Source organism: Acinonyx jubatus, chromosome C2 (genome assembly GCF_027475565.1).
Source record: "Acinonyx jubatus isolate Ajub_Pintada_27869175 chromosome C2, VMU_Ajub_asm_v1.0, whole genome shotgun sequence".
In the NCBI taxonomy this organism is placed as follows: Eukaryota; Metazoa; Chordata; class Mammalia; order Carnivora; family Felidae; genus Acinonyx; species Acinonyx jubatus.
Genome location: NC_069384.1, coordinates 120319131 through 120344972, shown reverse-complemented (window position 1 = coordinate 120344972; position 25842 = coordinate 120319131). Strand labels below are relative to the sequence as shown.

The 25842-nt window shown below is 48.0% G+C and overlaps 1 protein-coding gene across 7 annotated transcripts in view; it reads left to right on the top strand.

Annotated features, from left to right (window-relative positions):
• Nucleotides 1-25842, top strand: part of PXYLP1 (2-phosphoxylose phosphatase 1) — a 71089-nt gene that overhangs the window by 30129 nt on the left and 15118 nt on the right. For 5 of the 7 annotated variants that reach the window (XM_027061721.2, XM_053221383.1, XM_027061722.2 and 2 more), the window contains 3 exons: nt 5358-5489; nt 22052-22210; nt 23056-23182. In XM_027061721.2, coding sequence (XP_026917522.1) covers nt 5411-5489; nt 22052-22210; nt 23056-23182 — 365 coding nt within the window. In that variant the 5' untranslated portion in view covers nt 5358-5410. Of the gene's footprint in view, nt 1-2317; nt 3814-5357; nt 5490-6318; nt 7871-22051; nt 22211-23055; nt 23183-25842 lie in introns of those variants that run through there. The other 2 variants (XM_015083232.3, XM_015083233.3) reach the window with 2 other exon arrangements.

Sequence of the window (25842 nt, the reverse complement as noted above, 5' to 3'; positions counted from 1 at the left end):
TGTTTATTTAACCATTTTAAAAAATGAAGAAAGGGGTGCCTGGGTGACTTAGTTAAGCGTCCCAACATCAGCTCAGGTCATGGTCTTCTACCCACGTGGGGCTCTGTGCTGACAGCTCAGGGCCTGGAGCTCATTTCGGATTCTGGGTCTCCCTCTCTCTCTGCCCCTCCTCTGCTTGCTCGCTCTCTCTCTCTCTCTCTCTCTCTCTCAAAAATAAATATTTTTAAAAATCTAATTAAAAAAATTGAGAACAAAACATGACCTTCCTCTCCAAGTTTTCTAGGAAAATAAGCCCCAGAAGAAGGCATGTGTTCTTCCTGGGGCTGGATGTTGCCACCCCTTCCCTCCATTCTGTGTGCACAACCCCCCGGGGCGGTGATCACACCAGGCCTGTCCCCAGCCCAAGTGGAAGTAATGAGACTGACCACATCCCTGGCATTTGCATTTGGTGGTGGTGCCATAGGAGAGTCAGAGGGGGAGGGTGCAGAAATCCTGAGAGCGTTCGGGGGGGGAAAGCATGGATGTTCCCAGATTGAGGCCTGTGTCATCAAATGGAAAAGCTACAGATAATGTAGAGAATGTCAGTAGCCTAAAAACTAGAAGCAGTCAGGCAGTTACACAATCCCTGCCATCTGGTTAATGCGACACATCCTCAGTATTTTAAATCTGGAACTAAATATAGACCTTTCTGAAAAAGCACGCAGCATATTGAGGAGTGTAGGCAAGTGGAGCTTTGCGTGTGCTTCCTGCAGATGACGATATGGAGCTCTAGAGCCTGGCTTAGAAATCCCTAGGAAAGACGCAAGGCATTTCTTCTTTGTCATATCAATTAGCTTTCGTTTTGTATCAAGTCCCAAAACGGAGTGGCTTCAAACAGCAACCATTAAATTTGCTTTTGATCTGTGGGTTGGCCATGCAGTCTTTAGTCTGTGCTGACTTTCTTCGTATCCATCTGCTGGTGACATGGCCAGGCTGGCCTTGCTCACATGTGTGGTGATGGGCAGGCTGGTTGTTTGAAGAGAACCTCAGCAGGGACCCCTTGCTTTGGTTCCATGTGGTCTCTCACGGCCTCCAGGAAGACAGCTGGTAGCCGGGTGTCTTTCCATGGTGGCCACAGTGTTCCAGAAGCAGCAAAGGAGGACAGGCCCCAATGCATAAGTACTTCTCAAGCCTCTTCTTATAGCTGTTACTGTTGTCTCCACTGGCTGAAGTGAATACCTTGTCCAAGCCTAGAGTCCATGTGGGAGGAAACGACACACATGGATACAGAAAAGCGTGAACAAATTGGGGACTATCACTACTACAAATCCACTGTGCTCTAAGCCTGAGATTTAACTCCTTGAGTAGTGGTTGTTTCCACCTAAGGCCCATCAGAAGACAGTTCTGAACAGTATTGTGGTTCATCCTCATGTAAAAAAGGCAGTGTCAGGTAAAACCGTAGGCGGAGTACTGGTGGCCTCACCTGCCAGAAAGTGTGGTAGGAAATCTGCTGAGAGGCTTGGAAGCAGCAAGTAGTTGAAGGGCCAGACCTGGCCCAGCACAAGAAGAAAGACCCTCGCCTCCCATACCCAAATGCAGAGCAACCAAGTGGCAGGTCTGGTCTCTGAGGTACTGAAGCAAGAGGTACCCCCAGGCTCAGAAGTCAGAGGTGGGTGATTTCCCAGAGCAGCAAGGTTGTTTCCCAGGCTCAGAGTGAGAGAGAGGCCCAAGTCAGCATTTGAGCCGGAGCTACAGAAGGAGGGATGTGGACGCGAACGGGTGAACGTTGAGTACTCGAGTACGTGGAGGAACCAACGAAACAGGTGAGGGAACTATTCCTGTTACCTAGGAGGAGGGAAGAAGTGGCAAAGTGAACTGAGAGAAAGATGAGGTAGTAATGCTAATAACAACCATTGTCCTTTGAATGTCTGTCACATACTGGGGATTGTGCGTAGTCTTTCCTGAGGGAATTAGTCCTGAGTCACAGATGAGGAAACTGAGTCCTAGAGAGGTTAAAGAACTGGCCTATGTCACTAAGATGAGTGTTCTGGCCCAGGTGTGTCTGACTCCCTAGGGCTGTGCCTGTCTTTCAGCACCATGCTGCTGGTGGGGTGCACAAGAAAGAACATCTTTAGGGGGACCTCAGTGGCTCAGTCGGTTGGGCATCTGACTCTTGATTTCAGCTCAGGTTATGATCTCACAGTTCATGGGTTCACGCCCTGCATCAGGCTCTGTACTGATAGCACAGAGCCTGCTTGGGATTCTCTCTCTCTCTCTCTCTGCACTGCGCCCCCCCCCCCAACAAACAAACAAACTTAAGAAGATATAAAGAACATTTTTAGGCAGCAAGGACCGTAGAGCCCTCTTAACAGTAGAGCTTAGAAACACCCCAAAGGCCATCTCCCAGGCAGGAACACTGGAAGATGTTTGTGTAAAGGAAAAGATGGTGGCCTCAGAAGGTGTCATGGTAACAGAAGGGGGAGGAGGGCATAAAGAAAAGCTCCAGCGTATTTATTGTCAGGGGTACAGAGATACCCCACAGGAGATACTTGCTCTGAACTTCCTCCTCATTTTGTGGTCTAATCTCCACCCACACACCCCACTCACCTTCCCCAATCAGAAGGATCACCTAATAAGAAGGTCATTGATAAAGTGGAATAAATTGAATCAGGAATGACTGAGGTAAGGAGAGGGCTTTGAAACCCACAGGCTGTTTAACAAGGAACTGCCAGCTGTTTTCGAGTATCTAAGAAGCCAGCACATGCCAAGAGTCAACTTGTTCTGTGCTGATCCACAGCTTGCAGCTAGAATCAGTGTGCAGACCTATTGGGAGACACAACAAGTAAAAACAAACTGTAGAGGCACAGAGATCTTGTTTGTATCTTGTCGCCATGATTTAATAACGTGTGCTGTTGATTTGGTTTTCTGCCTGCGTATTAGAAGCACACACATCTGCCCTGCAGAGAGTAAAGGAGGTCATGTCAAGGGCCCCACATGGTGGCTGGTTCACATTGTGCTCTGTGAATGGAAACCTAGGGAATGATGGTTGTGAGCAGTTAGAAGTTCCTCGTTCCAGGGCGCCTGGATGGCTCAGTCCGTTAAGCATCTGACTTCGGCTCAGGTCATGATCTCAAGGTTTGTGAGTTTGAGCCCCATGTCGGGCTCACTGCTGCCAGTGCAGAGCCTGCTTCAGATCCTCTGTCCACCTCTCTCTCTGCCTCTGCCCCCTCACGTGCTCTCTCTTTTAAAAAAAAATTTTTTTTTTAAAGAAGTTCCTGGTCTCTGGGGAAGCAGAGCAAAGTTAGAAGGCTGCCAAGGGGCTCATACCTAGGTTGCAAGGGTGGCTGAGGGAGCATTGTTATTCTGCCCACGTGGGGTATGTTTTGAAAACACTGTGGCCAATGTTTGTAGGTGAATGTTGTAGCCTTCCATGCTCATCCCCTGGGGAGCTGGGCCAGGCAATAGAGGCTATCTAGGGTGGAGGGCAGAAACCTTGACTCTGATTTTCCTTAGGTTGTTTTCCTATGGGGAGGTTTACTGTTGAACAATCAGCTGAGCATTACCAAAGACACCCCCCGAGGTCAAGGTGGCCCAGAACCACCCAGGCTTAACACTTTGTTTCTGGGATTGGGGTTTATCAGCATCAAGGGTTCACCCTCCTTGTTGCCACAGAAAGGAATACCTGTAGTGCTATAGTCCAATGGACCCAGGTTCTGTCTTCTACTGTGACCTCACCCTCCTTGGGGGTTCAGTGCAGAAGTCATTGACCCTCACCAAGCACAGATTCTGCTGAGCTGCTTTCAGATCCACGCATGTCTTTTCAGACCCTCTCAGGTAGAGTTTATGAGGAGTTTGAATTTTGGAAACAGAGAACATTTATTTGGGGTCCCAAATACATTAAATCTGGGGTGGGATCAGCCAGGGTAGTATGCTGTTTTAGCCATGATGCTAAACTTGTGAGTCTAATGAGTCCCCTCCAAGACAGGGAGGGGGTGTCCCCAGGAGGCGTTGCAGGTCATTTTGGGACGCTAGGCACTGGCCCTTGGTTAGGGGTGGTGACTAAAGGGACAGAAGCAGTGCTTATTTGAAGGTCTAAGGTTGGGACCTGTTTAACAGAGATGCTGGTTGCCAAAGTACAGGCTCACTTGTGAGGTGCAAGTGTATTTTTGTTAGTCTTTTAGCAAATGTTCTCATTTTGTAGAAAGTCTGACAAATCTCTTTAAAGGAGTGGTTCCCAAAATCCCCTGCAGGGCCTTGCTGGGGTTAGGGGCTGGGAGATAAGGGACTCTAGCGCTCTGGATCATACTTCATTCCCTACCAATACACTTTTTAAAAAAATAGGTGAGATGAGATAAAATTCACATACCATCCAGTTCACCCAGAGTGCACAATTCAATAGCTTTTAGTTTATGTTATTCGCAAAGGTATGTAACCCTCCCCACATCAGTAAATGAGTTTTGTCTGGTTGAGTTTCTTGGGGCTCTGAAGGAGATTGTATCCGAAAGAGGAAAAGATGCCTCCACTAAGAGAAGGTTTGAAATTTTTGTTGTCCTCTTACTGTACCACGTTGAATCTTTTCTGAGGAGAGTGTCGTTTTCAAGTTCTATCTGGAACCCCAGAGAGAATCAGGAGATAAACTGGATGTCTAAGACTGACGGGTTGCCACCTAGAGCCAGCATTCACTTTTCTCACCAGTGCCCATCATTCACCATTTTTTAACGTCCTTTTGCACTGCTCTGACGTGGTTAGAGGAAATAAGCATGGGTGGAATGGGGCTGTGGGAAGACCAGCGGACGCCGCTGAAATAGGGTCACCGGTCCAGATGCGAAGAGGCCTTTGATTAGCAGATGGAGCTATGAGTGTAGGGACGAGTCCTCTGGGACACTCCAGCCATCCCCAAAGGCATTACTATGGGACGTGTGACAGTGACTGGCATTCAGGTTAAGGATTAAAATTTTAAAAAGACCGGAATCATATTAGCCCAATATTCACCAAAAAAGGTTGAAGATGTAGAAGTTGGTTGTCAGCATTGGGTGAGTACGTGCTGGTCAGTAAACACTTGTCTGTCTGGCACACTGTAAGTGCTCGATAAATTTCCTTACCTTTTTCTTTGGAAAGGTCATGCTGGAAAGTATCTCATTTTCTTTTGATGTCAGATCAACGAAGCGTTCACGAATTGGTTTCCTCCTCTTAATGTGAAGGGATCGTTCTCGGCTGCTCTTACTTGGGGGCAAAGACGTAACCAACAGTGGGCTATTGTTCTCCGTCTAGGATTCCCGCTTCCCTGCTGGAGGACTGGGCTAATTGGATTATTTTCAGTTGACAAACTTGGTTTTCCACCTCAGAACACATGTTTATTGCCTCTGTTTTATTCACAGGACGTGTTCCCGATTGGAGGTGAAACCATGAAAGGAAAATAGAACGAATAATAATGCTTTTCCGCAATCGCTTCTTGCTGCTGCTGGCCCTGGCTGCCCTGCTGGCCTTTGTGAGCCTCAGCCTGCAGTTCTGTGAGTATCGCCTGGTGTCACTGGGTCGTGGTAGGGGAGGGGGCTTCATTCTGAAATAGAGGGCCCTTGTGGGGAGCAAACAAGTAGGCCCCAAAGCCTTTGTTTTTCAAATGAACAATGCAGTTTAAAACAACTGAGTCTTTTTATTGTTGGTACTAATGGTGAATGGTTGTGAGTACAAATCCCAAACTGCAGAGCATTGTCCTGAGTGTCTTTTTTGGCCATAAGGAACTAGAGTGCTCACTAGGCCTCATGATACGTTTTTGGCTTTTGCACAGATTACTAAATTGCCCAGTTATTCTGCCTTGGATTCCCAAGGCGGAGACACTGAGTGGCCTGGCTTGAGAAGGGATATTTGGCTGCTGGTTGGTTCTTTGAGCATCAGGTGTCTGTTTTATGTTCGGTGAACTGTGGGGCTGCTGTTGTTGGGGAGGGTGGGGGAATTAGGTACCAAACTCTGTTTCCTGGGGCAGCAAGGACCATGCATGGGAAGTCTTGTGTGGTGAGGAAGAGCAGGGCCGATGAAGTCAGTCCACGGACCTCACCGCCCAACACTTTGTCCTTCACGGGGAGCCTGTGCTCAGGCTGGGCCCTAAATCTGTGCACCCCACTGCTCCCCAAGAGTGGCCATCCTCTAACAGAGATCCAGCCCTGGCACGTCCTTGGTTGGAACCCCTCAGCTGTGGCCAGTGGTGTCTGGGAGGCTCTGTGCCCTCTAGGCTCCACCTCCACCTGGCGCCCCCCACCCTTGATCTCTGTGCTGTAGCAGTGCTGAGTTACTTAGCATTCTCTACATGTTTACTCTGTTCTCTGTGCCCAGATCCCATCAGCCCCTCTTGTCTGGAGTGCCATCCTCCTCACCTCCCTCCCATCCTTTTCTCCACATGGTTCATTCAGTCCTTTTCTCCTCTAGAAACCTTCCATAACCCCCTCACCCCTAACTTGGTCTGGTGCTTCTTTGATGCACATCCAGGATGCCCTAAACCTGTTCCCCTCCTTACATTAACCACGTAGTATTCTAATGCTCAGTTCTTGTGTCTCTTCCTTCAACAAGACTGTCTGTTCAGGGGCACCTGGGTGGCTCAGTCGGTTAAGTGTCTGACTCTTGGTTTTGGCTCAGGTCATGATCCCATGGTTTGTGAGTTCGAGGCCCAAGTTGGGCTCTGCACTGACAGCTCAGAGCCTGCTTGGAATTCTGTCTACCTTTCTCTCCACCCCATCCCTGCTTGTGCATGTGCTTTTTTTTTTTTTTTTTTTTGCTTGTTCATAACCTGTGCGTGTTCTCTCTCTGAAAAATAAACTTTAAAATATATATGTATAAAACTCTGTGTTCTCTGAGAGCAGGGACCATATCCTGTTTCCCCCTATACCCTAGGAATTGCACTGCCAATGACAGTAGGTGTTTCATGACTGTTTATTAAACGAATGAATGAGCTACACCTGCTCCAAAAAACAGGCTGATCCTAATTCCCTCTCCTTCTGGTGCTGTGTACTTGAAGCTGACAATGTAAGATGCTGGCAAATTTTTTTTTTTTTTTTTTTTTTTTGCTGTCACCTGCCTTCCCTCCATTATACCACCTCACCCTAATGGGTGGGAGACAAGTGGTTGGCACCCATCCTGCCTAGGACGGCTCTGTGAGGAGGTGGCGTTTCTGTTGCCATTTGAATGATGGAAAGAAGAGCAGGTGGTTCAGCAAGTGGGTTGTTCTGAGTGCACTGGGGAACGTGGGACAGACTTGGCACTTGGAATAAGTGGTTTGAAGTGAGGAGGCTTTGAGCAGGTTTCCCTGACACACCTCCATGTGACATACTCCATGCACACGTCTGGTACATGTGACAGGCTATCTCTAATACAAAAGACTATTAAAAATACTCCTTTTATCCTTCCAGGATAGGAAACGAGGTCAAGAGAGGGTGGGCATAGGAAGTTTAAAGATACTCCAGATGGTTAATGAACCATAAAATACGAATCCTTTCTAAAAAGACATGTGCTAGGACCCTCGGCAGTTTAATTGTTCATAACTCGTCATGAAAAATTTTTCCCTCCTTTGGTTGGAGAGGTAGGAGGGTACAATCAACCTTGAGTTTTATTCTGAGAAGCTGACGGGTCCCGAGACATGAATGTGGGTTACTTGTGTTTGCTGCGTTTCTTTTGCATGAGGTGGTTTCCACGTCACTGAATTGGCCAGTGTGTTTTGCTTATATAACTCTTCTGAAAGTACCTTCTGTTTTAGGAGAGCCAATTTTCAGCCATACTTTTTTTTAAGGAAAATTTTGCAGAGTAAATTAGGCTGCCTGGGTTTGAGCTCTTTATTCTTGGCTACATCGGAGTTCAGGAAGATATTAAGATATGGATGTTCTTACTGCTGTTCTACTTCTAGGTAAACTGTAACTTTGGAATTCACCCATTTCTGTAGAAATGGAGTTTAATTGCTTTATTTAATTGCGTCGCGGGTTGCTGGTTATTATGGTGTGAGGAATGGCACTAATTGATAATACGAAGGTATATGTTTGACTAACGCTTGTGTGTTCATTCCTACCCTAAATTATGTGGACTTTTTTTCATCATTTCTTTTGACTAATTTTTGAATGCCAAATTAGCACACGTAACTATTTTAGGTAATATTTTTGAGGCAGTCAAACATAATGTAGTTTTTCTCATGCGTTAAGTGAACAGTATAGTTTTATTTGCTTTCTGCAATGATCATGTATTTTGTCTTGTTGATAGTTTTCTTTTTCTGGTGTTTTGAATATGGGAAAGTTATGACCCGGGTTACAATTTAAAAATCATGTTGTTTAAATAAGCATTTCTTCCTCTTGGTGCAGAAAGTGGGTCTGTGAACCCGGGTATGTTTATTAAGTGCTTATGTGTGTTGGGCATTTTTCTACAGTGTCGGGGTGGAGGTGGTATGGAAAGGATATAAAAAAGGTTAAGACACAGTTCATAGTTTCTCAAAATATGTTTCTTTTAAATGGCGTTAATGCTGACAGCCTCTAATGAAAATCATTCATTTTGTATTTCCAAGTCCTTGATGTTTTTGAATTTGGAAATAGGGAAATTCTGAAATTCCTGATGTTTGAATTGTAGAAGGGAACAAGGAAGGCATGCCTGTCTTTAGTTCTGGTTAAAATGTTTACAAGTGGAAAAATTACTTCTCAAATTAAGGCACTCCGTTAGTGCAACTGGGCAAGAGGGCCAGGACGTGAAGACTTGTGAATGATTAGTTATTTTCTAATCATTAGTTATGTTAGATTAGATTAGTTAGATTAGTTATGTTTCTGCTCTTTGTGCTCTTTTGTAATCGTCCATTTTCTTGCTTCGGCTCAGCCTTTCTTTAATTCTTATTTTATGCTCATTTCACCATGTTCCACCCAGCATTCCGAAGATGGCAGTGTGACAGGAGTGCGCAGGCTCTGGAATGACAGCCTTGGATTTGAATGCTGCTCTGACACCTACCAGCTGTGTGCCCTTGGGCAAGTTCGACTTCTCAGAGCCTGTGTTTCTTCTGTAAAATGGAATTAATTGCTGCTTTGCAATGCTGGTGTGAGAACAGACACCTTGCAGGGAAACCCTTGGCTTATGGAAGCATAGTCAGTGTAAACCTTTTAAGCAATAGCACGGAGTCCCGTTACCACATACCATCTTCAGAAACCAGGGCTCTTGTTTCTGCCGAGCCTTGTGACCCTTCAACCACTTGTCAGGGAGGAGGCTTTTGAAATATATCTTACATTTATTTGGTTTTGATTAGACTTCATTGGCCGAGATAGCAACCAGTCTACACTGGGCACATGGCACCTATAACTGGGGGCAGTTTTCCTGGGCAGAGCCCCAGTTGACCAGAGCAGATTCTGAAGGAAATTCTGAAGATGGATTAGAGGTTCAGATCCCCAGGCAGAAGAGGGAAAGTTACCTGCAGTCGTGAAAGCCAGGGCTGTCTTCAATATCTGAAGAACCTTTTCTGCAGGAGTCATACCTGTTCTCTGTTGGCCCAGGTGACCATGGGGACACATTCCAGTTAGGCAGAAGGTGGAACAGCCTAAAGGTCAGTGTCATACAGAGGTGGAATGCATAGTGTGCAAATTCTGGAGCCTTGCTCTGCAAAGAGGAGAATATTAGGTCATTGGGCCTGATTAAGGTCTCTTAAAGCTTCGAAGTTTCATGAATTTTACCTTTTTTGGTTGATCCAGTGCCATGAGTATGTATAACTTTGTCCTTCAGCAAATGTTCCTTGAGTTTCCACCACGGGTTAGATCCTGGGCCGGTAGCTTAATCCCTCAAAGGCCACAGGAGCCATTTGTCTACTGGAAGAGAATCATGACAGACACTTGGAATACAGTTTGCATTGTGCTAACACAGGTAAGAGGCGATAACATGTAAGGTGAGAGGGGGTAAGAACATGGCTAAAGAGTTAGACTGCCTGGATCAAATCCCTGTCCTGCCACTTACCAGCTAGGTGATCTCAGCCATATCATTTACCCTCTCCATACCTCAGTTTCCTCATCTGTAGAGTAGGGATAATGATGCTTCCTATTTCATAGCGTTAGTAAAGGATTAAGTGAGGTCAGGTTTATAAAACACCTAGAACAGTGGCTGGCGCATAGTGATTGGTGTATGTATGTTTGTTAAATAAAATGGATTAGAGATCATTTATGGCAGGGTGATATGGGAGGATAGAGGACGAGAAGCTAATTTAGACTGGGAGTTCAGGGAAGACTCCCCAGCAGAGGTGACCTCCTTGAGGGATGAGTAGACGTTGGCCGTGGAGGAAGGTGAGAAGAGCATTCCTGCAGATGGAGATGGTGTGCAAAGGCAGTGAGAGAGCAGGACCAGTTTAATCACCTGTGTGTAGCTATTAACGTGGACAAAGGCTGGGGCCACCTCCATCCCCACGTGACGTCCTGAAGGCTGTGGGGAGCCACTGAAGGAGGGAACACACCAGCAGACTTCTGTCTTGGAAGGACCACAGTCTGGGATAGTGTTTGCCAAGTGTGGGCTCCTGAGCACCTTGAGCAGACTGGCCCTGGGGACTTGTAAAGAGTACATATTCCAAAAACAAAAAAAGAGCACATTTTGTGCCCTTCCTCCAGAATCCAAATTTTGGCAGGAATGGGACCCAGAAATCTACATTTTTGACAAGTTCCCTGGGTGAGTCTAGTGAGCACAAATTTTGGACACTCCCTGTTTGGAGGCTGATGGAAGCACGAAGCCGGGAGGCAACTCAGGCCATTTTGCCTCCATGAAAGTCTGAGGGTGGCACCCTGAAGGTGTTGGCCCAGGGAAGAAGAAGCAAAGCCAAAACGGCAGGTGATGGGTTGGTAGAGTGGGTCACGGTGATGGGAGAAGAGGGAAGACCCCATCAGGACACACAGGAGTCTGCCTGGGGTAGTTCGGTGAATGCCTTATTCACTAATCCATTCATGCGTTCATTCACGTAAACATCTCATCTCCCCCTGGGTTAAGTGTGCCAAAGGCTCAAGGCCCAGCCCATGACATGGCCTGCCCACAACATGGCCTGGGAGGTAACCACGTGGAGCTGATGGCTCCGTGGGACTGAATAAGGCCCAGACAAGTGGACAAGCTGGTCACAGAGCAGGACGGGTAGTTGGGGGGGGTGTCTCTGAGGTGCATGGAGGTCATTGGAGGTCCCCAAAGGCTGACTGGGTACTAAGTACTGCTGGAAAGTGGATTTCAGGATCTGAGCCTAAGAGAGACTCTGTCCAGACCCCCTGCTGGGGCACTCTGTGTTCACTGTTCCTGAAGCCATGACTTGGAGAGACCAGGTCTCCTGGGGGTATGTAGAAGCCACTCCAGACTGACAGTTTTGTTTGGCCCAACCAATGTTTTCACATTTTTGCTTTTATTTATGAATGTTTTAGAACTTAGGCAGTTTCACCTAAACTTCCAGCCCCTCTTAAAAAAAAAAAAAAAACAACTTCCAGCAAGCTGAGACCCATGGTCCCTTGCAGCAAGAGTAGCTAGAGCAAGCAGCGAGGTAGTGGCCGCTCCCCGTGGGGGTGTGCAAGCTCTCCTTTCTCCACAGTCTCCACTTGCTAAGCCCTGTCACCTTGGAGTTTGTGCCCTGTCACACAGGTAGAGGAAAGAGAGGACAGGGCAAAGATGAAATCTGGGCAGACAGAGGAAGGGAAGCCATGAAGGAGACAGAATGGCAGCAGATGGGGCGCTTGGGTGGCTCAGTCGGTTGAGCATCCAACTTCGGCTCGGGTCACAATCTCGCGGTTTGTGAGTTCGAGCCCCGTGTCAGGCTCTGTGCTGATAGCTCAGAGCCTGGAGCCTATTTCAGATTCTGTGTCTCCCTCTCTCTCTCTGCCCCTCCCCCACTCATGTTTGCTCGTGCTTTCTCTCTCTCTCTCTCTCTCTCTCTCTCTCTCCGTCAAAAAAATAAATAAACATTAAAAAAATTAAAAACAAAAGCAAAAAAAGAATGGCAGCAGAGAGGTGGGTTTCCAAAGCCAAGGGAAACAGGTGGGCAGATGAGGAGCCTCAGCTTAATCACGTGTGTGTGCGCGCGCGCGCACACAGTAGGCACCCCAGCCGAACCGGCTTAGTGTGTGAGTCATTTGTGTGTGCGTAGTATGAGTGGTGGTGTGTACGTGTGTCTTCATCAGTTTCCCAGGTAGCTCTCTTCCGGCAGGGCCACCATTTTCCCACAGCCTGCAGTCCTCACACCCCTTCCCCTTTTATATACTACTTTGGATCGATCGTCCTCTGGGAAATGGAATAACCAAGTTTGCTGGAACCGTGTGTAAATTAAAAGAAAATTGCCTCTGAGGAGGAGAGTGAGGAGCCCCCGACAGGTGCCTGGGTATTGTGATTTTTGCCTTGATTATTCACACCCCGGCCTCAGCCTGCTCTCTGTAGTTGACTGTTGACATTCACAGCTCCCGCTTTTTTGCACGCACCCTTGAAGGTCTGGGGTAGATGGTGGTAGGGATTTTGCTGAGGCACAAGTTTGGATAATAATAGCTGGGAGTGAGCTCCTGGCTGCTGAGCAGGCCTGGCCCTGCCAGCCAACTGGGGGCCTTGTGGTTCCCTGCCCTTCATCCTGAGTCCATTTTATGGGGGAAAGCGTGTGCCCCAGTGGTGTGTGTGAAGAGGGGATTCATGAAGATTTTAGTGTTTTCATGACAAAGATTTGAGGATGCCAAAGGCCTTAGGTGCTATGTACTCTATTTTAAAAGCCACAGTAAGGTTCCTCCTAGGATTTTATTTTGGTGAATTGGAGTCAAAAAGAATGAGGAGTTAAATATGAGGGTTTGCATTTTTATCCTAAGTTCTGTTCCTAATATCCCAATCTCAACATTATCACTAAAGTTTTACATGTAGTATTTTTAAAATTTCAATCCTTTTCTTGGAGACTTGTTTTCTGTTTGATTTCTGAGAGGTTTAATTTTGTTTTTTCTGTGAATGATTCATATCCAACTACCACATAGAATGAGTTTCCCTTCCTGTCAATACTGTTGAATTGACACACACATGTATTCCCATATAAAATACCATATGTACTTTTAGTTAATATATTATGGACAACCTTCCAAGTGATTACAGATGGGTGTATATGTAATCATGGTGTAATGGCTGCGGGAGTATTTACCATTGGACACTTCTGCTGCCTTCCCCCTGTGTCTGTTATAAGCAATGCTTTCATAAACATCTTGGAATGCACATTTCCGTCCTCTCAACTAATTATTCTTTTTTTTAAATGTTTTTAAGTTTACTTATTTTGAGAGAGAGAGCAAGCAGGGGAGGGGCAGAGAGGGAGAGAGAGAATCCCAAACAGGCTCCATGCTTTCAGCACAGAGCCCTACGTGGGGCTCAAACTGAACTGCGAGATCATGATTTGAGTCAGACTCTTAACTGACTGAGCCACCCAGGCACCTCTTGCCTAATTATTTTTAAGAGAAATTCTCTAAGATCAGAAACTAGGAAGGAAGGAGAGAAGGAAGGGAGGAAGAAATGAAGGAGGGAGGGAGGGAGGAAGGGGAAAGAAAGAGAGAAACAACGCCCCCACTCTGGAAATGCCCCCCACACATTAAATATGTCTATTTTTAGCTCATGGAAGGGCTTGCTATGGGATACTCTCACCCCTCCTCCAGTGTAACTACAACGTGAACATGTTCATCGCATAAGACATGTGACGAAAGTGGATTTGGCACACTTAATTTTGACACTTAGCTACAGAATTTTTTCACCCACAAGGAAGGGAATCTCATTTTAGAGAAGAGGAGACTATCAGGGCTAGTCAGTAAAACTAGAAAACGTTAGCCAAAGTAGCCAGTGAACTTCGGAGCATATCCGCATATGCCAGGACTGTGTGAGGAGAGGAACAAAATAGCAGAGGAAAGCTGCAGGTGTTTACATTGGAGTAACCACTGGATGGAGGGGAGCCAAGGACACAGTGCAAGTTTGCCCAGGTGGAGTTTACTCCAACTGCACTGATGAACTTGGGCCCCACTCCCTGTTGCCTTGGCAACAGGGCACCTGCCCCAAGCTGATGACATTAAAAACCCCCAAAACTCAAGAAAGTCCACAGTGGCATGAGATAAGTCATAATCAGAGGTGGAGCCCTGTGATCTTGACGGCAGCTCTGCCCCAGGGGAAGGGGAGGATGGGTGGTTTAAGAAACTAACAGGAATGAAGTCTTGACAGCAGAATCTGAATCTGGCATGTGAGGGTGAAGTCAGGCTGCACCCAGGAAGAACTCTCTGACGGTCTCATTGTCCACACACAGTGCCTCACCTGCCTGGCAGAGCCAGGCTGCCCCCCACCCCGGGTGGGAGGGACAGGGAGTCGGCCATGATGTGTGGCCCCTCTCTGATATGTCTGGCTTGGGCTGCAGCATCACGTCTTGCGCCCCCCCACCCCCCTGCCGCCTCCCTTCCTGTCTTTCCTGTATCATCTGAGGGGCTGGACCCCACTGCCCAGGGGTCTGCCTCTTGGAGAATCTGGAACCCAGCCAGAGTTCTGCCTCTTCCCAGCCCCAGGTATCCAGCAGAGGAAGGGCTGGCTGGTCACTCCAGGTACCTGAGGGCACAGGTCCCTCCCTCAGCATTGTCTCTCAGTGAGGGGGGCTTCCCCAAAAGCTCTCCCTCACCCCTGGCCATCTCTTCCTAGTGACCCTTCCCACAGACAGATGACCAGCCGCCTTTCTGCGCAGCTGGTTTGTTGGCCTCATTGGGGTTTAGTTTCCCTCTAAAGGTAGACCTTTGAGACAGAAAACTTACTTGTTCCTCTTGAGGGGAAGAGGAAACAATGTCCTTGGGCCTTAGTGACTCTCACCAGAGCAGGGATAGAAGCATGGATTTAACCTCTGGCAGGACATCCAGCCACACATATGTGCTAAAATGTAGACTGTGGGTTGTTCTAGGTGATAAGATAATGGGTGATTTTCACTTCTTTTTATACCTTAGTATTGAATGGCTATTTTAGGATGAACACATGTTTATGTGAGTTGTACAGCTCCTTTTGCATTTTGAAAAAAGAAAAATCTCCTGTCAAGGGTGTTGAAATCAGAAACCTGTTTCCAGGCACCTAGGGTTGTTAGCCTGAGTCTGCAGATGTCCACATTGTCTCATTTCAGGGGTCCTTTGAACCCTGTGAACTGCCGGATTCAGAAGCTCGTGTATGCAGTCCTTTCTCAGGGTAGAGGAGCAGTAGCTTTTATCAGATTCTCAAAGGTGAGGCAGAGGGGATTCAGGCTGAGAGATGGTTAAGAGTGGCTGATAGTTATTTTCACAGTTCTTTCTGGGAGCCTGTCCTTGAATGACTCTCCGATTTCTAGTTTCTGTCATGATTTGGCATCCTTTGTGCTTCTGTCATCTCATCCAAAGGACTCTGTTTGGGCCAAGCCAGTTATCAGTTGCCTCAGAGGAGAGTGAGGTTTCCTGGCCCCTCTGAGAGACCATAGCTGGGCTCACACTCGGGCCGTAGGGGGAACCCAGTCCTTGTGCTCTAGCAGTCCGTGGACTTAGGGTTCAGTTACCCATGTCAGAGGGAGGGCAGGCAAGGAGGAATTAAGAGCTTGGGAACAGTCTATGACAATACCTCCAGCCTGATCTGATGTGAGTCCCAACCCCATGAGCTACACCTGCTGTGGTTTACTGGCTCCCTGAATGGGACCAGGCTTATCACTGGGACAAAAGCACTTACTAGATTCCTACCTAACGGTGGTTCACCATGAGACAACAAGAATGAGGAATGAAGAATGGTTAAGAATGAGGAGAACAGGAAAGGTTGGTTATATTGCAGCCCAAACTGGATAGGTCGGAAAGGACAGATTTCAGCTATTTGATCAATCTTGTCCATGTAAAATCCAGTCTCTCAAAGTAAATGTGGACTTGATTTTCACCTTGCTTGATTTCTACTCCTGCCTTTAAAAGTAAATGGCCAAAGGCAGATAACCGAACTGGTCTTTGGTTGTGGTTCTGTCTTATATTTGAGAATTACATATAGATATTTATATATTCAGTGCTGGGTAGAGGCACAGTGGGCCTTTAGGACAATTTAGTGGATTGGGGAGCACTGAGGGAATTGTGGAAATTGCCTGTGGAGCAAATCATTATTTTCTGGCAGGCCAATGAAGGAGAGAGAATTCAAGAGCCTTTGGATGATTGGGGAGTACAAGGACCAGGGGTATTTTAGCTTGTAAGAAGGTACCATCTTGGGGGCATATGGCTGGCTCAGTTGGTAGAGCATGCGATTCATGATGTTGGGGTCGTGAGTTTGAGCCTCACTTTGGGCATGGAGCTTACTTTAAAAAAAAAAAAAAAAAGGTGTCATCTTGGATATGCTGAATGTATTTAAAGGAGTCAGAAAAGCTCCTAAAATTGAGTAGTCGAGAGGAGAAGGGAGACTCGTTCATTGTGCTTCTGTGAAAGGTGTGGACACAGAGGGTCTGTATCGCTTCCAGATCCTGAGTTAAAGAGAGGACCTTTTAAGAGCCTGAAAGTAGCCAGAATAATCATTTCAAGGGGCCAGACATGCAAATAACACTTCTTATCCCTTACCACACTGCAGGCACTATATGGTGTTCCACAGGCGAGGTCTTCGGTCATCCGTGCCACCACTGTGGTAGGGATGCCATTATCTTCATTTTACAGGTGAGGGGAATAAAACATAGTGAGGCAGGAACGTTTGCCCAAAGTCATGCAGCTAGGAAGTAACAAAATTGGGACTTGAACCCAGGTTTGTGACTCGGTGGCCCCCAGTCCCATACCACCTGTCTGTAGTCAGAACCATGGGCAGCAGGGGTGACTGAGGACAGACTTCAGTGGCCCTGGAAAGGAGGAGCCCCACGAAAGAGGTGACTGCAGTCCCCTAGGGAGATGACCAGCCCAGGGCTGATGGTGAGGCAGGCCCTGGAGCTAGGAGGGTAAAAAGGAGATGGAGGGGCCACTCTTTTGGCCCGATGAGGTTCTCTGCCGCCGCAGTCCATGGTGTAACTCAGGCAGCTGAACCACTGGTGGAGAGGTGAGCCAGCACTTCAGCCCTGCTGTGCTTCGGTCCACGCGGATGCCTCTGGGTCTGTGACACCTGGGCCTTGGACCTTCCAGGTGCCCGTGTAACAAGAGGAAGAGCTGACAAATAAATGACACAAGCACAGGGACAGTAGGGGACATCTTGCAGCCCAGGGCCTAGGGTAGGGATGGCAGGAGGCCACCTGAGTCCTTGTGAAACTGCTCCTATCATGTGAGGAAGCCTTTCTTTCCTGGAAAGGGCCCTTATTGGCACAGTTGGCTAGACTCAGGTCCCTATCCCTGGACCCCAGTCAGCTTGGCAAGGGCGGAGCCCTGGAGGAGCAGCATGACAGTCCCCTATCAGGCCACAGGGTTGGCATGGGGGGAGGTGCCACTCCACAGAAGGGAGGGACAGGAGGTGAGCTGGCTCAGGAACACAGGTGCGGAGGGGAGGCACAGTACTCAGTCAAGTCAGATTTGAAGCACCTGTAAAGGGCTTACATACCTTGTGGGAAAAGGCCAAGTGTACAGGTAGATTTTTATTCTCTGCCCTGGGCCAGAGTCCTCATATGGGGAGATGAGCTAGAGACCTTGGGCATTGGCTTGGTGTCCTCAAGGAAGGACACTAGCCTGTCCGTATGTAAGTCAGAGTGACTCCCAGGTAATGAGCTGGCAGCAGACATCTGTCTGTGAGACTACCTGCTGATCCTGTGGATCACTGAAGTTGTCAAAGTAACTTAAGCGGCCTGAGGCCCAAGGCCAGACAGGGGCTTACAGCCTAGGGTCATGTGCTGGTAAGTAATGATCTGATCCTGACCCTGGGCCCTTAATATCTCTTTTCTCTGCCCAGTGAGACACTTCATCAAAAGCAGAGAGCACAGTCCCTGGCTCAGAGCAGTCCTCCAGCTCAGCAAGCATTTATGGAGGGCCTGCCCTGTGCTGGTCCGATGGGCAGTCTTATAAATAGGAAAAAGACATAGCTTTAACCCTCAAGATGTTTGGGGTGGCAGGTTGACAAACTGTGGACAGCCCTGCTTATGGGTACTGTGGTGTGAGCCAAGATGGCAGCAAGAACCAGGTGGGCCCATGAAGAGGGATGTCGGGGTGGGATTCCTGGAGGGGTGACCCTGGGATCATTATGGAGTTGGCCAGATTTGGGGAGCAGAGGTGAGATGAGGGTAATTAGATGTAAAGGGGGGAGTGTGGTTGAGAAACACCTGTGGTAGTGGGGACAGCTCTGAGCAGTTCAGGACAGTGAGAACCAAGTTAGGGGCGAGTATGCAGGAGGGTGGATCTGGGGGGGATGTCTCACCCCAGGCTTCTGTGCATCAGAACCTCCCCAACATGTCTAGTGTGTGGAGGACCCGTCAAAGGGCCCCATGTGGCCTGGCCCTGCATTCTGATGATTCAGGAAGGTGTAAACAGCACAGGGTGCTATCAGAAGCTAGTGAGTGAGGTTGACAGGCCCAGATGTCAGAGGAAGAAGCATCAGATACAGTCTTTCTGGATGGAAGGTCTGTGATTTTTACCCAGTCTTTCAAACCACTGCTTCCCAGGGTTATGAATGGGTCATTTGAACCCAGCTACTATGGTTCCTTCTTATTCCATGGGCTGCTTAGTAAAAATACCACAAACGGGGTAGCTTTTAAACAACAGAAATGTATTACTTTCAGTTCTGGAGACTGGGAAGTCCAAGACCAAAGCACCAGCAGATTCGGCGTCTGTCAAGACCCGCCTCTTAGAAGGCATCTTTTCTCTGCAATCTCATACGGTAGAAGGGCAGGGTCGGGGTTACTCTTTGAGGTCTCATTTATAAGGATGCTAATCCCATTTGACCTAATCATCTCCCAAAGGCCTCACCTCTAGATATCATCACACTGCGGGTTAGGATTTCAACATGCAAATTTTAAGGGGACACAGACATTCAGTATATAGCAGTTCCCAAGTGGTAGCCCCCATAGGCCTTACCCCATGTGCTTACAGATAAAGTAGCAAACTGTGGGGACTCTGGGATGCCCAGGGACCAATGGCCCCCAGTCTCTGTGTCACTTCTACCATCATGTGTCCTTAGCTTCACCTGTCTCTGACCCAGACTCCAAGGGAGTGTGCCCACAGGCAGGGTTAAGAAGCCAGAATCTGGCACCGTTCCGTAAAAGATCGGAGTTAAGGATTGAGGGCTGCCACACGGCCAGAATTGCTGGGTCATTAAGATGCTGCCCTCAGACATATACTTTTCTCATTCGCTTGCTCTGGCACAAATTCCCCCAGAGTAAATTACCTCCAGACACCCAAGCTGTGTGTTAGCAGTTCTGGCCCCTTCCAGGTGTGGGGAAGAACGTTGCTGTAGGACCAAAGAGCTAATTTTGAATTGGGGAAGAGCCAATTCTGTAGCTCTGTGATTGTTGTTTTAGTACAAGTAATACAAGTAATGAATGAAAATATGCTAATAAGTATACTGATACTGTTCTGCTAATAGTATATCAAGACATTATAGCAGGATACATATATGTCTATACATATCGGATATGTATAACATATGCTTACTGTAAGTATGTATGTGCGAAATACATAAAACAATATGGAAATTTATGGAAAAACAAGTAAAAATACTTCTTCACACCCCATACCCCTGTTCCCCGGAAGAAACCACTGCTGCGTTGTCAGGATGTCCTTATAGACATTTTTTATGCACTTACATAATATGCTTGTAGATTCATACATTTATAGTTTTTTTTTTCTTATCTAGTGACTTGGTTTATTCACTTCACTTCATTTACCTTTGATTCTTTTCCATTCGGTTTAGTCATGGCAGAATATTCCCCAATATGGATGCAGCATTCTGTTCTGTTCATGATAGATACTTAGTTGATTTCCCTTTTTTGTTATTACAAACAGCACTGTGGTGAATTTCCGTGGCCATACCTGTTTGTGATTCAAATTGATACCTCTGTTGAGTAGCTTCCAAGATGTAGAATAATGGGATCAGGAATAAAGCACATAGAACATTCTGGTGAATGCTGCCAAATTCTTCCAAAGGTTCCAGTTTCCACTGCCACCTGCAGCACGTGGAAGGCAGTTTCACACCCGTGCGGGTACTGACAGGATTATTAAAACGTGATATTCTAGTCTGTTGGCAGGGTGTCACATCCTGTTGTTTTATTTTGTATTTAAGTATGAATAATATTGAACATCTTTTCATATGCTTATTGCCATTGGTATTTATTTTTCTATACTTGGCCCGCTTATATCCCTTGCTGGTTTTATGGTTGCAGGAGCTCGTATGCATTTTGGATATTAATAATTTGTCTGTTAGGCATGTTGCATATATGTTCCTTTCCTTTTGTTTATAACATCTGTTTGCCAAAGGGAAGTCTAAAGTATTTATTTAGAAGAATTTGTAGGGGCTCCTGGGTGGCTCAGTCCTTTACGCATCCGACTTCAGCTCAGCTCATGATCTTGCAGTTCATGAGTTTGAGCCCCACATCAGGCTCTGTGCTGACAGCTCAAAGCCTGGAGCCTGCCTCAGATTCTGTGTCTCTTCCTCTCTCTGCCCCTCTCCCTCCCCCTCTCCCTTCTTCTCCCCCTCCCTCCCACCCTCTCTCTCTCTCTCTCAAAAATAAATATTAAAAAGAAAAAGAATTTGTAGAGTAAATTAGGGAATTTAAATGGATTTAGATGGGTGATTGGGTCCTGTTTTAGCTATTGTTCAAATGTATGTATGTATATTATGGTGATTAATAAACCTGTTAGAAATGGTGCGTGGGCACACCTATTTCTGTGCATTTTCTCAGTGGGTGGATGCTAAAAATGCCACTATCATTGTATAGAGAGTTCCAGAAAATCTGTGATGCTGCAGAGAGGTTCCCCATACATGGAAAGGTTGGAGACCATTGACCCAGAAGATGGGCTTAAGCCGCTTATAAGTAATTCATAAAAGTCTATTAATCAGGACTCATTTGATTGAAAGTATCGAAAACCCAACTCAAAATAGCTTAAGCAAGAAGGGTTATGTAAGGTGTATATATAACTGGGACCTCTAAGAGAGGTTCTGCCTTCACCCACATCACCCAGGGTCTCAAAGGATGGATATCCTCAGGTCTCCCTCCCTTCCTCCCTCTCCTCTCTCTCTCTCTCTCTCAGTCTCTGCATTTGTTGGTCTGCTTGTCTGTACTTAGTATCATTAGCTTCTACAGCAAGCAGAGGCTGTCTGAGGATGGATAGGTGGCTGGGCAGGCCCAGGTTTCCATTCTTAGAGATCATCATACAAAAGAGACCCTTTTCTAGTGTTTACACAGCACCTCTGCCAAGGAAAAGGAGACGAATTGCCCCATCACTGTCCTCGTTGACTCAGTCACACGTCCACCCCAGCCAAGGGTCAGAGACACTGTGATTGACAGTTCAGCCACAACCAGGAGAGGAAGGAGCGGTTCATCAACAGAAAGGGGGATGCTAGCAGGACAGACTGCAGGACCCACGTATGATCTACAGAAGACTGGTAGGGAGAACCTGGCCTGGAGGCAGAGGAGTGAGCTTGAGATGCGGTTCCATCCACCACATACGCCTTGGGCAGCTGCCTCAGTCTCCCCCTGGGCTCTAGGCTCTCTTCTCTATAAAGTGGACTTGTGAGGATTAATGAGTGATGTCTGGATCAGGCTCTTGGGAACCCCGAAGTGCAAAGCAGGTGATATCAATGAGATCTGTCAGACAACACATCTCGCACTTTGTAGGCACTCCATAGGTGATGGTTTTCCTCCCTCGTATTTCCTAGAATTCAGAGGGTGTTAGGAATGAAGCAATCAGTTTGCATGAAGTTCTTCCTTTACCACCGTGAGTGAGGCCCCTTTCTCTGGGGTGGCCCACCCGTGGTTGCACAGGTAATTATTGGTCAGAAAAAGATAATGGCATTAAGAAAGAGGCAGGGCACATTTCCTGATGAGAAGCTGACTTCTTGCTGGACTAAAGTCCACCCTAATGCTGTGGGAGAGAATAGTCGCTCAGTGAGAATCTAGCCACACCCTGGGCCCCTCCAGCCGGCCTGGTCCCTCCTGTGACTGCACGTGCCATGACCTGCCTTGCCTTCCTTGCAGTCCACCTGACCCCGGTCTCCACAGCTAAGAATGGAGTGAGTAGCAAGAGTCGAAAGAGAATCATGCCTGACCCAGTGACTGAGCCTCCCGTGATGGACCCCATTTACGAAGCTCTTTTGTACTGCAACATCCCCAGTGTGGCTGAGCGCAGCATGGAAGGTAGGCCTGCCTGTGCCGCCTAACTTGGTACCCAGCACCCCTCTGGGAACTAGTTCTTCAAGCAGCATGGCGCCATGGTACGGAGCCAGGCGGCCTGGACTCAAATCCTGCGGTTGCCACTAGGTCGTGCCCTTGAATGAGTTCCCAAGTTAGCTTCCTCCTCTGCTGAATGGGGCTAACCAGCAGTACCTACTCACAGGGCTGCCCGAGGCCTGAAGTAACTGTTTTGAACAGCACGTGGCTCAGGATAAGCCCTCTGCAAATGTTTGCCATCACGGTTTTCGGTGAGACACCAGAGATGGAAAGGTGGGCTTGGCGGGCTCTAGGGCATCACCCCCCCCCCCACTCCCCTCTTTTCCAGTAAGCTCTCTCAGGGCTTAGGAAATCCACAGGATGCTCTGTTGGTGTATTGTAGAAAACGTGCAGGAAACTATGATTTCTGTGTTGAGTTTTGCTTTTTTGAAAGTGTATCAAAGAATGATGTTGAATATTTTTCGCAGTTTGTGCCCTGATTTGTTTCGTGGAGGTTTAAAGCAGAAGTCATCGTTTCCAGTACTTCTGTGGGCCTCCCCCTAGTCTGTGGATGTGAGGGAGGCCCCACGAATCGACATGCCCCCATTTCACTGGTCTCCAGCCCCCGGCCACACCCCCAGAGGCTCCCCGTTACTTCTGGAGGTCTGAGACATGTATAACTAGCCCTGTCATGTTCCTCCGCCTGCCTTGTGAGCCACCCCCACCCCCCAGCATGGCACCCTCTTACCATGGTCATCCCTCCCCACTTCTGCAGAGTGGAAAGGATCCACGCTTCCTGCGTGTTAACCAGGACACATGCTCCTCTCCCACAGGTCACGCCCCACATCATTTTAAGCTGGTCTCCGTGCATGTGTTCATTCGACACGGGGACAGGTACCCGCTGTATGTCATTCCCAAAACGAAGCGACCAGAAATTGACTGCACTCTGCTGGCTAACAGGTAAATTGCACTTTTTCTAAAAGTGATTTTCAAGAATCTGTTCCCTCCGTCTCAGTCACAGTGCTGACTGGAGAATGACACAGGCCAGGAGTAACCTACACTCGCTGAGCACAGACCATTCGCCGGGAGCCTGATCTTTAGAACAATCCTGAGTGTTAATTGCCATTTCAGAGTTGCGAAGGAGGAGGCCCAGAGAAGCAAGGACACCTGTGTAAGGCCACACACAGCAGATAAGTTGAGATTTGGGTCCAGGCCTGTGTGAGGTCTGCTCTCCTCACCTGTGCTCTTCAGTTTGAGGAAAAGCTGGGACACAGTGCAATGAACACTGGGCTGGATGTCCTCAGGCTCAGCTGTTCTCTTTGGGGGCAACAGGTAAGTCCCTTAGTCTCTGAGCCTCCCCCTCCCGTCTCTGCAATGAGAATGACCGTGCTGACCGTGCAGGGTCTGGGTGAGGAATGAAGTGAAATAACAGAGGGGAATGTGCATTACCAGCTGCAGAGCCATATAAATGTAAGATATACTTCAACCTTTTAATTGTTCGTGGGAATAGAGACAGCACGTTCTTGATTGAGAACCCTTAGGGTAAAAAATAATTCAACAGAGAGTGGAAATTTTGAGTATAAAAATAGCACAGCTCTAGGAGCGCCTGGGTGGCTCAGTCAGTTAAGCATCTGACTTTGGCTCAGGTCACAATCTCACACATCCTGAGTTCGAGCCCCGCATCGGGCTCTGTGCTGAAGCTCAGAGCCTGGAGCCTGCTTTGGATTCTGTGTCTCCCTCTCTCTGTTTCCCTGCCCTCCCCCACTCGTGCTCGGTCTCTCTGTCTCTCAAAAGTAAATAAAACATTTTTAAAAAATGTTTAAATGTTAAAAAAAAGAAAATGGCAGAGCTCTAAAATGAAATGATGAGAGGCACCTGGGTGGCTCAGTCAGTTGCGTGTCCGACTTCAGCTCAGGTCATAATCTCATGGCTCATGAGTTCGAACCCCACATCAGGCTTACTGCTGTCAGCACGGATCCTGCTTTGGGTCTTTTGTCCCCCTCCCCCCCCCCCCCCCGCCCTTCCCCTGCTTTCACTCTCTCTCTCTCTCTCTCTCTCAAAAATAAATAAAACATTAAAAAAAAATTTTTTTTAATGAAATGACGAGCCGGGCCTCTGCAAATGTGTCTGGGGGCATACCACATGGCTTGAGACTTACTAAACGAGCAGAGGAGATGGAGGGCAGTGCCCAGTGGGGAAGACGTTATTTGGATGGAATGCTTCTGGGTGCCAGCCTGCCTCGGGCAGGGCTGCTCTGGCAGAACCATGGGTTTGCCTGTCTGCAGCCAGGCCTGTTCTTTCTGGTGGATGGCGCTGTGGAGCCAGGGGTTTCAGGTTAACTCTTTGCGCCTCCAGGCTTCTCACTGTCCAAGATCATGGGGAAGAGGGAGTGAACCATTCGATGTAAACACATCATGAAATACCATATGACTATAGGCTTCCATGCACTTTCTCCTTTCCTGCTGGAGGTCACAAAGCTCACAGCCTGGGCACTTGTGTCGTCTGTTGTGTATTGAGCAAGCATGGGTGCATGTCCCAGTGTCCCGTGAGTTGGTAGAGCCCCAGGGTTGAGGCTGGGCCCTGTCAGAAGGCCATGCAGTCACTGGCTTTCTTCCCCCAGTCTCTAGCCTTCTGTGCCAACCCTTCCCCTGGGGTCTTCTGTACTGCTCAACGCACCTTTTGCCGGCGCCCCACCCCTGCAAGCCTGTGTACCTGCTGTTTAGCTTGCTTGCCCCGTCCCTGTGTGACCCACTCCTACAGCTCCTCAGGAGCTCCCCTGAGAAGCTGCCTCCTCTGTGAAACCTCTCCTGGTGTGTGAGGACGGGTTTCTGGTTGTATTGGGCACTGCCACTGCCTCACTCAAACTGAGAAGAGGGATGTACAGGAAGGGTCTCAAAGCAAAATATTTAATGACCAGACCTAAACTGGCCTTAGGACTAGGGCAAGTTTAGAGGCCACTTGCTGTGCCGGGTGTTAACCTTTTGGTTTCTGGATTGGGGGATTGGCTGGAGGAATAGGGTGAGGTGCAGGGAGGACAGCTCAGAGAAGGGGCTTTTCTCCACTGGCACAGACTTTGGATATCTGCCCTTTGAACTGCCCAGGAATGGACAGGAAAAGACCTCTGAGTTGGGCAACCTCAGGGCAGCCTCAGGGACTTTGTGGACAGTTCCACGCTTCTGCCCTGATGACTCCCGGCTTCTGCTCCTCTTTTTCTGTCTGGGCTTCACATTCCCAGATGTGAGAATTTCAGTGGCTTGGCTTAGACCAGGAGTCTGTCCCCAGACCAGTCATCTAGTGCTGCAGGGTCCCTGAGTACCTCAAGGCTCTGGAGGCTACCCTCGCTGTTCCTGGAGAAGGTGCCCATTGGGCATAGCCCCCTGGCAGTGGGCAGGGCCTCCCCTTTGCACCTACATGCTTCCCAGCCTGTCTTCCGGCATGATTATCTGTGCCCTTCCCACATCACTGGCTCCTTAGGGCATTGGGTCTTGCTCCTTCCTGTATCATTGGTGCCCAGTCTGAGCCTGGCATAAAGTAGGTGTTGGACTAGGTTCGTTGCTGAGTAAATTCAGGACCTTGGTGAGAATCACAAGTCATAATTGCTAATCAAGTGCCTCAATTGA